General features: G+C 25.3%; 2 protein-coding genes across 3 annotated transcripts in view; one reads left to right on the forward strand and one right to left on the reverse strand.

Moving 5' to 3' along the window:
• LOC126895654 (CYFIP-related Rac1 interactor B) overlaps positions 1-6,194 on the forward strand; it is a 13,733-nt gene extending 7,539 nt beyond the window's left edge. For both annotated transcript variants that reach the window (XM_050667782.1, XM_050667783.1), the window contains exons 2-8: positions 2,509-2,646; positions 3,329-3,553; positions 3,990-4,126; positions 4,197-4,403; positions 5,388-5,464; positions 5,560-5,754; positions 5,957-6,194. In XM_050667782.1, the coding sequence (XP_050523739.1) occupies positions 2,559-2,646; positions 3,329-3,553; positions 3,990-4,126; positions 4,197-4,403; positions 5,388-5,464; positions 5,560-5,754; positions 5,957-6,026 (999 nt within the window). In that variant the 5' untranslated portion in view covers positions 2,509-2,558 and the 3' untranslated portion in view covers positions 6,027-6,194. The remainder of the gene's footprint in view (positions 1-2,508; positions 2,647-3,328; positions 3,554-3,989; positions 4,127-4,196; positions 4,404-5,387; positions 5,465-5,559; positions 5,755-5,956) is intronic.
• Positions 6,195-9,486: 3,292 nt separating this feature from the next.
• LOC126895656 (uncharacterized) lies at positions 9,487-10,733 on the reverse strand. The gene is made up of 2 exons (XM_050667786.1): positions 9,838-10,733; positions 9,487-9,623 (listed from the first exon to the last, which is right to left on the reverse strand). The coding sequence occupies exons 1-2, from the start codon at positions 10,688-10,690 to the stop codon at positions 9,547-9,549; spliced, it is 930 nt and encodes a 309-aa protein (XP_050523743.1). The 5' UTR covers positions 10,691-10,733; the 3' UTR covers positions 9,487-9,546.
• Between the last annotated feature and the right edge of the window lie 3,060 nt (positions 10,734-13,793).

Genomic DNA, 13,793 nt, shown 5'->3' on the forward strand with positions numbered 1-13,793 from the left:
AAAAAAAAAAAAAAAAAAAAAAAAAAAATATGTATGTGATGAAAATATTTTTAGTTTGTTCTTTCGCAAATGTCCTAAAATAAAATAATAAAAAAATCAAAATGTTTTAGCGTCATTATTATAAATTGTATTTAAATGAACAAAATAAGCAAAAAAATTTAAAAAAAGCATAATTTGTAAAAAAAGCATCATAATAAGCAAAAAAAGCACATTTAAATTTTACGTAGGATATCATTGTAACATGCCATAAACTTGTATAGTATTCTGCTATTTATTATGTTAATCCAAAAGTATAAGCAAATGCGTTAAGTTCCAATCCCTGGTTTTAACTGTTCTTGTTCGCAATTTGTATGTTTTGTGTAAAAGATTCCACTGTATTTTATTATATTTACTTCATTTTTTGTTGTGGATTATATCCGTTTGACTGCTCGACCGTTCAAGCAAAACTTGTTGCCTGACCGTTTCCACGATTAAATCGGTAAATTAAGGACTTTCAAGAGAATTACATAGTCAATGTCAAATTCTCCATATCTTCAACCATAAAATATATTATTATATACAGAGTGATTATTTAATCATTAAACATTTATTATATTACAAAATTAAAATGATATCGATATTTTTTTTTGTTTCTTTTAGTTATATGTTTTTTAATTTATGAAACATGAAGTATTTTTTATCTTTACCCTTTATAAGAGTGTCAATTTTATTATTTCAAATTTCAATATCCATCATTAACTGGCCTATTCATTAGATACAATAATTCTTTGAATATTATATATTTTAACTAAAGATATTTGAAAAAAAAAGTCAATATATTATTAAGAAAATAAAAACGAAAGAATATTTGAGACTATGATTATGTTTTGTTGCTGTTGGTCACTATTTTAAAATGAGTTCGATTACATTGTTGAGTAATCATTTTGTACTTTAGATTTGTCGTATTATAATAATTTGGCGTGACAAATAGCTACGGCCACTGGTCTTTATTTTCCTCTCCATAAAGATTAGTACTATGGTCCCCTATTACGATGATGCTCTAAATAGTGTAGTAATGTGTGTGTGAGAAAATTTATAAATAATAGCATACTACACACGTTCAATTTAGTATTGTGGATAATTTGTAACAATTTGTGTACATAAACATGATGTTGTATTATATCGAGTATATATATAACTGCCGGAAATAGTTTTCAATCAGTTTTGAAAGTGTCAAGTGGGTGGATAAAACAACACAGACATATTAGAAAAAAAAATAATAAATTAAAAAGACAATAGATCATTTAAAACAACATAATCTGAAACACTAGTATTACAAATTCCCAACTGATGGAAAATAATGTTTTTTTTTATGTAGGTTAAATGGATTTGTTTGAAATACTTAATATAAAATATCTAAATGTTGTGTTGACATATATTGTATAGCTAATGAATAGGTGTAAGTTATATTTCATATGAACTGTATTGATTTACTGCTAATAAAATTAACACTTCAAGTAATGCTTTACGAAAAGTACTATTGATTTACTGATGATACAATTTTTGTGTTAAAATTTTGAAAGTAATCAGATATTTCTTGAATGGATTATTTCAAACGAAAAATTTGATTCTAGTTAAAAGCTAATTTTTGTGAGGTCTTTTACTAGTTTGTAATTGAATTTATATATTTTTTAATTTATCGATATTAAAATGTATTAATTAAAATTGTTATTCTGTATAAGTCAACAAGATAGGAATAACATATTTTTCAAATTACATTCGGTTTGTAAATATATTTTTAGAATAAAAATGAGTATTTTAAATTAATGTTGAATATAGTGGCATACATAAAAATCTCAAGTATACGAATAAAAAAAATACAGCTATTGGTTGTCTTATTATTTATGAAAAAACAATAGAAAATTTATTTTTAAAATAACAATTTCTATTCATTTGTGTTTTTTTACGATGTAGATATTTTGATGAAATTATTGTTGTATATATTTATTCTAATGACGTGAATATTGACAGCTGCGATTATTAATCAAATTTTGAACTAAAAATGATAATAAGATGCTAATTACGAATTGTTTGATAAAAGCCTAATGATCTTTTTTTTAAGATATTTAAAAAATGTTCATGTATACGAAAATAAATTGAAATTATTTTGTAAAATATTAGAAAAATAAATAAATCATGTTCCTGATTAATGTAATCTCCTAGTTATTATTTTGTTGTATTAATATCAATGGAGCAACTATATTTTTTAATCCAATATTAATGATATCACCTATAGCAACTAATGTTATTTAAAAAATAATTAAGTAAGTCTATGAAAAAAGTTTGTGTTATGTGCAAGGTTTGTTAAATATAAAGTGTCATTAAAATTTTAATATTTCATAACATTTTGTGCCTTCTTTGCCTTATCTTTTATGTTACGTAAAAAATAACACATGTTTAAGTCATCTCAATGAAACACCTATATAGACATTTCTTTTAACTATACTAATTTCAAACAACTTTTTACAGAAGATTTACAAGCATTGCAAGATCCGTATTACCAGGCCTACTGGTGAACCATGGGAAAGTTGTTAAGTTTATTGTCGCGAGACGAGAACAGTTGCTGTTCTGCTCAACAAAAATACGATATATTTTTAGATTTTGAAAGTAAGTAAATCGTTTGTTGTAATAATTTTATATTACAGAGAGTCTTAATTCTTTTCTTTTTATTTATTTTTTGAGAAAAAGACAAGTCTGTTACTTTTTATTACGTATTTTTTATTGGGCTACTATTGAATTTAAGAACGTGCGTAGGTTTTATTATTTTCTTTTCTGTCATCCAAATTGATTTGTTCTTCTGCTACAGGATATGTCTGATTTGGCATTGACAGCCTACGCTTCAAAATTATTTACACCGAATAAATTAAGTTTCCATGATCCCATATTCTTTAAAATACCGTTATTAGTCTTGCAAAAAGTAGAACTCATTAAATGTTTTGTAAATTGTCTCTATATCTATTGTATTTACCTATAGGAAAATCAAAATTTTATTATATTTTAATTACATTACGAGTGAAATGCAATACTATGCGATAAATAGTAAATGTGTGTGTTTCCTTAATAATATTAAAGTAGGACTTTGAAGAGGAAGTATAAAATCGTTTAAAAATAGTTCAGTACAACATAACTTGTATTTTTTATTAATGAATGGTGTCTCTTATCATTATTTTTTATTAGCGACAACAGGCAAAACTAATAGGCATCTAACATTGACCGATGACATAACTAATTAACTAAAACCTTAACATTTTTGAAGTGTATACAATTATGTTATATTTTTTTATTACAGATGCCCAGCCCACAGAGAGCGAAATGCAATTATTCGACGAAGTACAAATTGTGCTTACAGAAGCTTCTGACATTTTATCTGAGCTAAAACAATACTCAGGTGCTGATCAGTACATTAGGGACGCAATAAATAATCCTAGTGCCGAGCAAAATGCTTTGACATGGGAAGCGTTAATGCCTCGCATTAGGACCTTAAGGAGGTTTTATTTTTTTTCTCAAAAAATAGGTAAGTTTTAGTTTAGTAGGTTAATAAATCTGTTCAAAATATTCCATCTTAATGATGTTTTTAATTTTATTCAGAATGTAACTACAAGGTATATACATATTTTATGTATATACAACTCTTTATAATATATTGGTTAAATAATTTATCAAGTTTTTTTATCGCAATGTGTAACTATCAAATTGATATACTTTTAAGTCAAAGTTTGTTAGTAGACGATATTAGTACTTAATAATTAAATTTTTTCTAAATAAATTCTTTGAATAAATTTAACTTGAATTTTTTTACTCGTGTAAAGTGTTGATAAATTACATTTTTTGAATTAAACTATTATTATTGATTATTGAACATATTTTTAATCGTTATATTATATTATTATAACTATTATATAATTATAAAATTATTTAATTTGAAATTGGAATTTTTTTTTTATTATTAGCTTTTGTTGTTCCACAAATATTGACTGAAATATGTTCAGACGACATAACTCCTACACTACACCTAGAAAGCCAACAAGCTCTAGTCAAACAGTTTTCCGAGATCATTGAGTTTGTATTAAAGTTCGACGAATACAAAGTATGTGCTTTTCTACTACAAAATGTTTTTTCTTTTATCGATTTTTATGGTATTTTTTTTTTTTTTATAGATGCGAACCCCGGCCATTCAAAATGATTTTAGCTATTATAGACGAGTTTTGATGCGAGAGGGAGGAGCAGCTCTCCATTCTTTTGCAGATCAGGATGAAGATTCCAATAGTAATTTAAACGTAGCTAACAAAGTATCATTATTCTACGCAGAAGCAACGCCTATGCTTAGGACTCTTTCTACTGTTACTTCACAATTCCTTAATAAAGTAAGAAATAGAATAAAATATCATACTGTTAATTAAATAAAGGTTANACTTCACAATTCCTTAATAAAGTAAGAAATAGAATAAAATATCATACTGTTAATTAAATAAAGGTTATTATATTTTTGTTAAAAAATATGAATATCAAAGTATTAGTTTATGTTTTCTTAGGTGTTTAAAAAAAAAACGTTAAATAATATGGATATTTGCTGAGGAATTTATCACTGATTGTATGATCAAATTGAATCAGTGGTAGTTATAAATGATATTTAAGGAGAGAGTGAAAAGATAAAGGAAACATCATAGGATAATAGAGTATAGAGCCCATTACCAAACTATAGTCGTTTATTTGGGAATTTTGGGGTATTTTAAATATCACAAATTACCATCCCTATTTCTTTTTTTTGTTGCTATTTTTCTGATTATTTCTAACCAAACAGGCCAATTATGGTTGTAAATAAAAATTTAAGANTGTATGATCAAATTGAATCAGTGGTAGTTATAAATGATATTTAAGGAGAGAGTGAAAAGATAAAGGAAACATCATAGGATAATGGAGTATAGAGCCCATTACCAAACTATAGTCGTTTATTTGGCAATTTTGGGGTATTTTAAATATCACAAATTACCATCCCTATTTCTTTTTTTTTTGCTATTTTTGTGATTATTTCTAATCAAACAGGCCAATTATAGTTGTAAATAAAAATTTAAGGAACCCCAATTTAAACTGAATGCGTGTATATATAGCTTCCCTCGATATTTTAAAGTAATGTACACATTTTAATTGAATAAATTTTTTTATTTTTAATATTATGTGAATTCGTATGATTATAATCGTATATAAATGCGCCAAATACTGATATTAATACTATTTAAAATAAAACGCAGATCAGAGGACGAGTGCAATATTTTATTTTCATATACTTAATAAAAAAACACTCCATTGAACACAATTGATAATGAAGTAAAGAATTTTATTAATTTCAGGACAAACGACTCGTGGATTATGCAATCGATATGCTCAGTACGATGGTGAAAGTTTGCATACGCATGTTAGAAACACCGTTAGTTTAATTTATCAATAAGTTCTATCGTCTTTATTTCCACGTGTCTATGTCATTACTTATTCCGCATGTTATAATTTTGTTTATATTTTCAGGACTGTGCAGTTTAGGAAACAAGAAACACATCTGTTCATGTTACGAGTACTGGTTGGATTAATAATATTGTATGATCACATTCATCCAAACGGTGCCTTCGTCAAGGCTTCTAACATCGATGTAAAAGGTTGTGTTCGACTTTTGAAGGACCAACCAGAAGAATTCCAAACGGAAAACCTGTTGAATGCATTGAGGTTATTATTAACATAAATGGTTTATTAACACAATATTCATTTTTATAATTATTACGTATCCTTAATATTATATGACTCGCTTGTATACACCAGTTCAACTTATATTGACTGGTGTCAAATCAACTTTCTAGTTGATAACTGGAAGGAAAATTATGTACAACTAGGTTGCAGGCAATTGTACAACTTGTTGTGTTTTTTACAGGTATACTACGGCCCATTTGAACGACCCTTCTACTTCAAAAACTCTAAAAGCTCTTCTAATGGAAGCTTAAACATCGATGATACTCAATAGTCGAGTTTTTTTTTTTTTGATATTTTTTTATGTTAAATATTTTAAGTATTTCAGTGTCTAGTTTATAGAATTATTTATAACCATAAATGTTAATTATTTATACTTTTTTATATACATAAAAATGTAAATAAAACAAGAATTTTTTATATTTATGAATTTGACAAAAGTTAATTAGGTCGTTAAATTACTTTAATGCACCTACGTGATATTTCTTGTAATTTAAAAATTGATAACTCCAGGGGGAATTTATTTATTTTAACATAATTTGTATATGAAATTTTAACGAGAACACGGAAAAAGATTATTAAAATTTGTTTTTTTAAGAACTTGATAATGCTAGTAGTATTTATACTAGATAATTCAATATGTTCAACAATTATAAATTAAGATTAGGGTTCTACTACATTAACACATAAAGTAATAAACCAAAAAGAAAAAAAAATAGAAAATCAAGTGGTTATAGAATAAAGAAGGGGAATGGTTATAATAGTTAATGTAAGGATAAATAATAATTTAAAATAATAAATTTAATAATGGATAAATATAAGTATCTCGGAGTTGAATAGAATTGAATAAATGATGTTAAATATCCCTTAATAATATAGAATTTTTCTTAATTGTTTATTAGGCAATAGATTGTTTGAGGTTCGGAAGCATAGGTTAAATTGTACCTGCCTTATGTCCTATGTCACGCAATTATATTTTAAGTAATCCAACGTTGATTCTGGTATAAAGTGCACTACGTATACGATTCCATAATACAGCCCGTTCAATTATTTACGAAAAAGATTAAAATTTAACTACACAAAATCTATGACTGATATTATTTCTAAAAGATTCTAAACTCTCCATATTATTAATATTTTTCTAATTTGCCCTTATTTAATTTTTTTAGCTTTGTCGAATAAGTATATTTTAGTGAGAGATCGACACCAATATTTCTTAAATCTTTCTCTGACCTAGCCAAAACAAGATTAAAAAATATTTAGATCTATGTAAAAAATTTATAAAGGTGGTATTGTGGTAGTCCAATGTGTCCTGGCGCTAACGTCTTGGAAGGATGCGGCACAATAATCACCAAGACAAAAATTAAAAACTGCAAATGTACTCGTAAGTTTCTCTGCGTTTTCTGCCTGCGCGAGGTTTGTTAAAACAAACACATTTGCGACGAGACTAGTTACCCAATAAGTATAGGATTGCAATACACTTAGTCCAGTAAGATTATTATTAATTTAATTTAAATCTCAGTTTAAACTGAGAAAATCGTGACCTTTAACTTTGTCTGCCAGCGCGATGCGTTGAAGAAAAGTTTACAATACATTTTTAATATTAAATAAAAATTTAAAGTTGGATTGGATTTATTATTGAAATAAAATATTATTTGAAATTTATCTCCACAATAAGAAAAATCAATAAATGAAACATTATATTATTTAATGAACTTAAATTAAAATATTCGCCAAAACAAAATTCACTTTAATATTTCTAAGTATCATTTAGTTTTTAAATTGAAAAATATTCTGAGTCCAAATTAATTAAAAAACGACAAAGTTCCAGAGAGATAATATTGAGTAGTGTCGCAGATATTGAGTATTCTAAAATTATCGAAAGAACTGGTTTTGACGGGGGGGGGAAGGCATTTCATAGTCAGAAGTGGATAGTCTAACAACCCCTAGCGTAATCATGGAAGATGAAGCTTTCTATTCTTATTGGTTAATTATAATGTGGGAGCTGAGCGTAGGCGTTAATTAAAAATCTGTACAATAAGTAGATTTTATCCCATAATTAGCTGATTATTTTGTAAATTTATTAAATAGGAAACCCTGTTTTGGTGATTTTGTATATTCATAATATGTGACATACATGTACAAACGATAACATCATTATATGTTAATATTATAAGAGATAATATAATATTTCAATAATTATCATTATATTGTAACTATAATTGAGTTACTGTTTATGATTAAGAAAGAATTATTATATGAAATTATTAATCAATATGTTTTATTTATTAGTTGTGGTTTTGAAACAAAAATATAATTTTTATCAGAATTTCGGTAAGAAGAAATTGAAATAAATCAAAAGCCTATCATCTCTGTAAAAAACGTATTGTTTCTAACATATGTAGGTACCAGGGTTGGGTTCTGTTGTGTTGGGGTATGTAGGTGTTCCTATCCTCTGGCACAAACAAAAGATTTTAGAGGTTAAAATAAAAATATTTCCTGTTTTCAATATTTATTTAAGCATGAAACGAAAAGTATATTATCTTAATTATTATTCTATTTATATTAATTTGCAGTTCTAAAACGTGTATTAAAATTATTAATATGAGGCTTGTTACCTAAATACCAGACACTACATTCTTATTTATCCACGTTTAATCAAATTAGCTAGTGTTTCATCAATATATCCTACTATTTTTTTATTAGATGCTCATATTAAATTCTGTCAATCAAAACATTATGATGATATAATACTAACTATTTAGTAGATTTACATTGAACTTTTACACCTGAGTTACAATGAACACTCCTTAACACACTTATTATTCTAAATTATTTTAACTTTTAGTTAATTATTATTTTAAAATTGAAATTTTAATTCATCATGATCCATTGATAACATTTGTTTTTGACCCCTTCTTTTTTTATATACTTAATGAATTGACATTAAAAGTTTTTTTTTTTTTAAATTTATAATATGTAACATAAGATTTAATTTATAATGTGTTTGAAGTTTGGAGTAATTCCCAAATATTTTCAAGAGTTAAGTTAAAATAGTTACATTTTCATGCAAAAAACGGTGTTATAAATTACGCTTTGGGGCATGTAAAGAGTCAGATATTCGAACATTTTAAATAAAATAAAAGAGAGAACTTTAGGAATTTATATAAAAAATATTTATTTGATTCTTTTTTTTTTAAAAAGTTTTGACAGTTTGTAGAAAAAAAAGATTAAAATTAATAATTTTAAAAATCGTAATTTTTTTGAAAAATACCCCTATTTACGTAATACCAGTTGAAAAAGTTCAATTATCTTACAAAAGTTGGTATTTTATTTTATTGGCAGCTTAAGGGACAAATTTTCAAAAAATATTTAATGAAAGGACTTACCTAAAGTAGCTCTAAAAAAGTAATAATTTGATTTATTCATTTTTTAACGTGATATGACAGTTTTAAATCAAAAATATATCAAAATTTGCTGATTTAACCAATTTTAATTTTTGAAGGTTACTTCCATTTGGGGGTTGAAGGAGCTTTTTTCAAACTATCGCAATAATAAGTTAAACTAGATACTATTAGGGATAATTTTAAATATGGTTGAGAAATGTTGGTCCCTTAGATACTAAGAAAAAAAGGAGACAGACACAAAAAAAAAAGCACATAATTGTAAAAAGTAAAAAGTCGAGACAGGCAGAAAAAATAAATAAAAATCATGCAATCAAATATAATTTTTAGTTATAATATTATAATAAAAATAACAAAGACGAAAGTTAATTTAAAGATACTTATTAAACTGATGTTCTTTAGGTATATCAATTAGTACGCCATCTTCTTCCAATTCATTATTANATACTTATTAAAAAACTGATGTTCTTTAGGTATATCAATTAGTACGTCATCTTCTTCCGATTCATTATTGATAACTAATTAAAAACAAAATGATTAGTTGATTTAAATGACTTAATAAAATANACTAATTAAAAACAAAATGATTAGTTATTTTAAATGACTTAATAAAATATTATCACAAAATTCCCTTATGACAGGGACGAATTAAATTTTATACCTTGTTGACTCGATAAAATTGTTTTATCTTCTTCCGTGTCGTACATAAATCCAAGATTTTGATATTTTTCATTAAATGTTGATAAAATTAAATTACTTAACTTTCCAGTAATAAATTTATAAAATTCTTGTTCAATACCTGCATACTTGTATTCTTTTTCCCATAAATTCCAAATTGTGTCGGAGTCTGGGGAATTTATTGTACAAATTCCCATTTCCACTTTAAGATCTTTATACCTTAAATTAAAAAAATGTTCATAAGTATTTAGTGCATTAGCAATATCGTTTGAACATTTGATTTTTAAGGGGAATCGATTAGTTAGATCTGCATAAAGCTGCAAAGCCGAAATAATATTGCTCAAAATATAATTATCTTTTTTGTTATTCTGCCATGGACTATGATGATAATTTTCCAAAGCATCTAAAGCTCCTTTCATTCTCTTTGACATCCGTATAATATCATTTGTTATATTTATTAGTTTCATTGTACAATTTTTTGCATATTCAGTATTTTTTGGATCATTTACGTGCATTTGACAATCTCTTTGAAATTGAATTAATGCATAAAACATTATCTTTAAAACATAAGCATAAGAACATCCAAGAATTACTGTTGCTTTGCGAATTTGTGTATCACAATTAGCTGGTGTTACAGGAGTTTTAAATAAATCATTTAATGTACTCTTTTTATTAAAATAAGTGGCGTCTTTTATTTCAGTTAATTTTTCCCATCCGGAATGCATTAATAAGTCACTTATTATAGTCACAGTTTTTTTACTACTATTTATTGCATCAGTATACAAGACCGTGAAAAATATCAAAAAAGACACTTGTATATTTAATATTATTAGCATATTAATATATTTTGAAATATATTAAAACTATATTTTTCATTAAATGAAAAGAAAAAGAACTGTAAAAATTCTATCTGAAATATGTTCTTTTATAAATTCACACGGAATAATATTATTTAATTTTTACGAATACTGAAATAGTTGAAAAAACAAATATGTTATTGATGTGTAATCATAATTTATAAAACAATATGTTTTAAGAAAAAAATTATATTTATGATGTTATAACAGGTGATTGATTAACATAGTATATTTAAATATATAAAATAATATTATAATTATTTCTCTTTCGAAGTTAATTGTATCCTAAGTACTATAATTTTCAAAAAGAATTAGTCCTATCACTCCTTTTCTTTTTAATATAGCATTAAGTTAATTTGTTTAAATAAATAATATTGTTTTTAACTAGCTTGAAAAAATTAATATTATCTAACTAAGCAAAAGTTTGGTCGATAACAACTTTTAATTCTATATTTTAAAATATATTTTCGCACTTATATTTTATGGCTGAGGAGTAGAGCAGTTAAAAAATTTCTAATAATAAAAATAAATTGTAACGTGGTTTACTCCCGGTCATTATGTAAAGTATTCATAACTTTCAAAATACTGTTTTAAAAATTGTTAAAGACCGATCGTTTTTTTAATTTTAATCTAGTAACACTTTTATTAAAAAAACTAAGTTAATACTACTTTTTGGATATTTATTCGTCCAAATTTAAATTTAATTTAAAATTGAATGTATGTCAGGAACAAATATAGGGTGATTCACTTATATTGAACCACTTAATTAATCGAAAAAAAACAATAGTGCAGTGAAGTCGTGGCATAGTTGGGACAAGTATAAATGATATCTGACAATGATTAAAATCACTATCATAAGAAACGCTCCTATGCAAATCTATAAATAAAACACTATCTTATGAAATTGGTGGATTATTCCAAAATCAAAATTATCTCCTATATTTTGTTCTACTTCGACTGCTATAAGCACATAGAAAATAGGTCCTCGGTTCAAATCTTTTATTTTTAACTTTTAGTACATAAAATAAGCTTTATTTTAACATATATTTCAAAGACGCAGATTTCCCGTAACATTTTCAAAAGTTTAGTTGAAAAAGTTCTATTTTTTATACACATTTTTTAAGTTTTCAAATATTTAAAAAAATTATTTTTAATTTTGAAGGAGCAAAATAAGTATAAATTTATGTAAAATATAGGTTAGATTCATATAAATTTTTTATTTATTGGTGAACTCATTACTATGATAAATTGTTATAAGTTATGTCGAAAAAAAAAATTTGAGCACAATAATAGCATGTTTATTTACTACGGCAGACATCTGCATAAATAAAACAGGTCGTCGGGACAATTTTTTTTTAATTTATAGTACGTAACATACATAAGATTTAATTTAACATATGTTTAAAGGACGCAGTATTTCTAGAAAATTTTTAAAAGTTAAGTTGAAAAAGTTCATTTTTGTAAAAAAGTTGCTATTTTGAATCCCCTCTTGTGGGCAGGTAAAAGGGTCAAATTTATAAAAAAAATATATCAATAGATAGATAAAGACATTATGCATTTATAAAAAAAAAAATTATTTTGATTTGTTATTTTTCAATAAGTTATGCCAATTTTTAGAAAAAAAATGTCGAAATTTACCGATATTAAAATTTATAATTTTTTGGGAATTTCCACCAATTACAGGGAACGAAGGAAAATTCATCAATTTTTGAGGGTAAAGTCTTTAACTAGATACGATTTTTAATCTTTTGATGTAGCGTTGAGAAAATTCGGTTCAGTGAGAGCTGAGAAAAAGTAGTGACAGACACAAAAAATAAAAAGTTATGGCAGTTTTAAGTAAAAAAACCCAACCCAGCACAGGGGAGTCGCGGCACAGTGGTGACGTGGTATAGATGGATCAAGTATAATGATATCTGACAGTGATTAAAATCACTATCAAAAAAAAACGCTTCGATGCAAATCTTTAGATAGTGTTTAATTTTAAAAAATTGGTGGACTATTCCAAAAGCTACATGATCTGCTAGTTCATTATTAATATCCTAATTAAGATAAAGTATGTAGAATGAAAAAGGGATTATTAAAAAATATTATTTCTCATAAAAAAATAATGTTGATCCATACACTTTTCAATATGTCATAGCATTATAAAGTTAAAAATGTAAAAAATAAAATCGAGAATTTTCACATAATAATAGCATTCGGTAGACATTTTCATCGTGAAGATAAAATAAAGTTTATAAAAAAAATGAATTTTTTTACAAAAATCGTATTTTTTTTATAAACTTTGATGTCTGTTTTCACCATGAAGATAAAATAAAGTCAGAAATTTTTTTTTTGCATAATAAAGTATATTACATTAGCTTTAATTTAAGAGATATTTAAAAGTGTCAGACTTTCCGGAACACTTTCAAAATTTAAGTTGAAAAAGTTCTACTTTCTACATGCATTTTTTAGATTTGAACCCCCCTCGTATATAGGGAAATGGTCAGATTTAAAAAAACAGTATGTCAAATGAAAGATGTATATAAATACTACTCCTCATGAAAAAATTGTACTGATCCATACATTTTTCAAAAAGTTATAGCATAATAAAGTTAAAAATGTAAAATACAAAATCGAAAATTTTCACACAAAAATAGCATTCGGTAGCCATTTTCACCTTGAAGATAAAATAAAGTCCGAAATTTTTTTTTTTTCATGATAAAGTATATTACATTAGCTTTAATTTAAGATATATATAAAAGTGTCAGATTTTCCGGAACATTTTCAAAAGTTAAGTTGAAAAAGTTAATTTTTTTTGAAAAAGTTGTCATTTTAAATCCCCCCTTGTGGGCAGGTTAAGGGTTAAATTTATGAAAAAAAATACCAAATGAAAGGTAATGATATTGTGCATCTATATAAAAAAGATTTATATTGATATGTTCATTTTTGAAAAAGTTATGGCACTTTTAAGTAAAAAAAATTGAAAAAATTTCGAAAATTAGCGATTTTTAAATTTGTAATTTTTTTGGAGGTTTCCCCCATTTACGGGGAACGAGGGAATTTTTTTCAATTTTTAAGGGTAATGTCTTCGACTAGATAC

Source organism: Daktulosphaira vitifoliae, unplaced genomic scaffold (assembly GCF_025091365.1).
Source record: "Daktulosphaira vitifoliae isolate Bord-2020 unplaced genomic scaffold, ASM2509136v1 Scaffold_1, whole genome shotgun sequence".
NCBI classification, from domain to species: Eukaryota; Metazoa; Arthropoda; class Insecta; order Hemiptera; family Phylloxeridae; genus Daktulosphaira; species Daktulosphaira vitifoliae.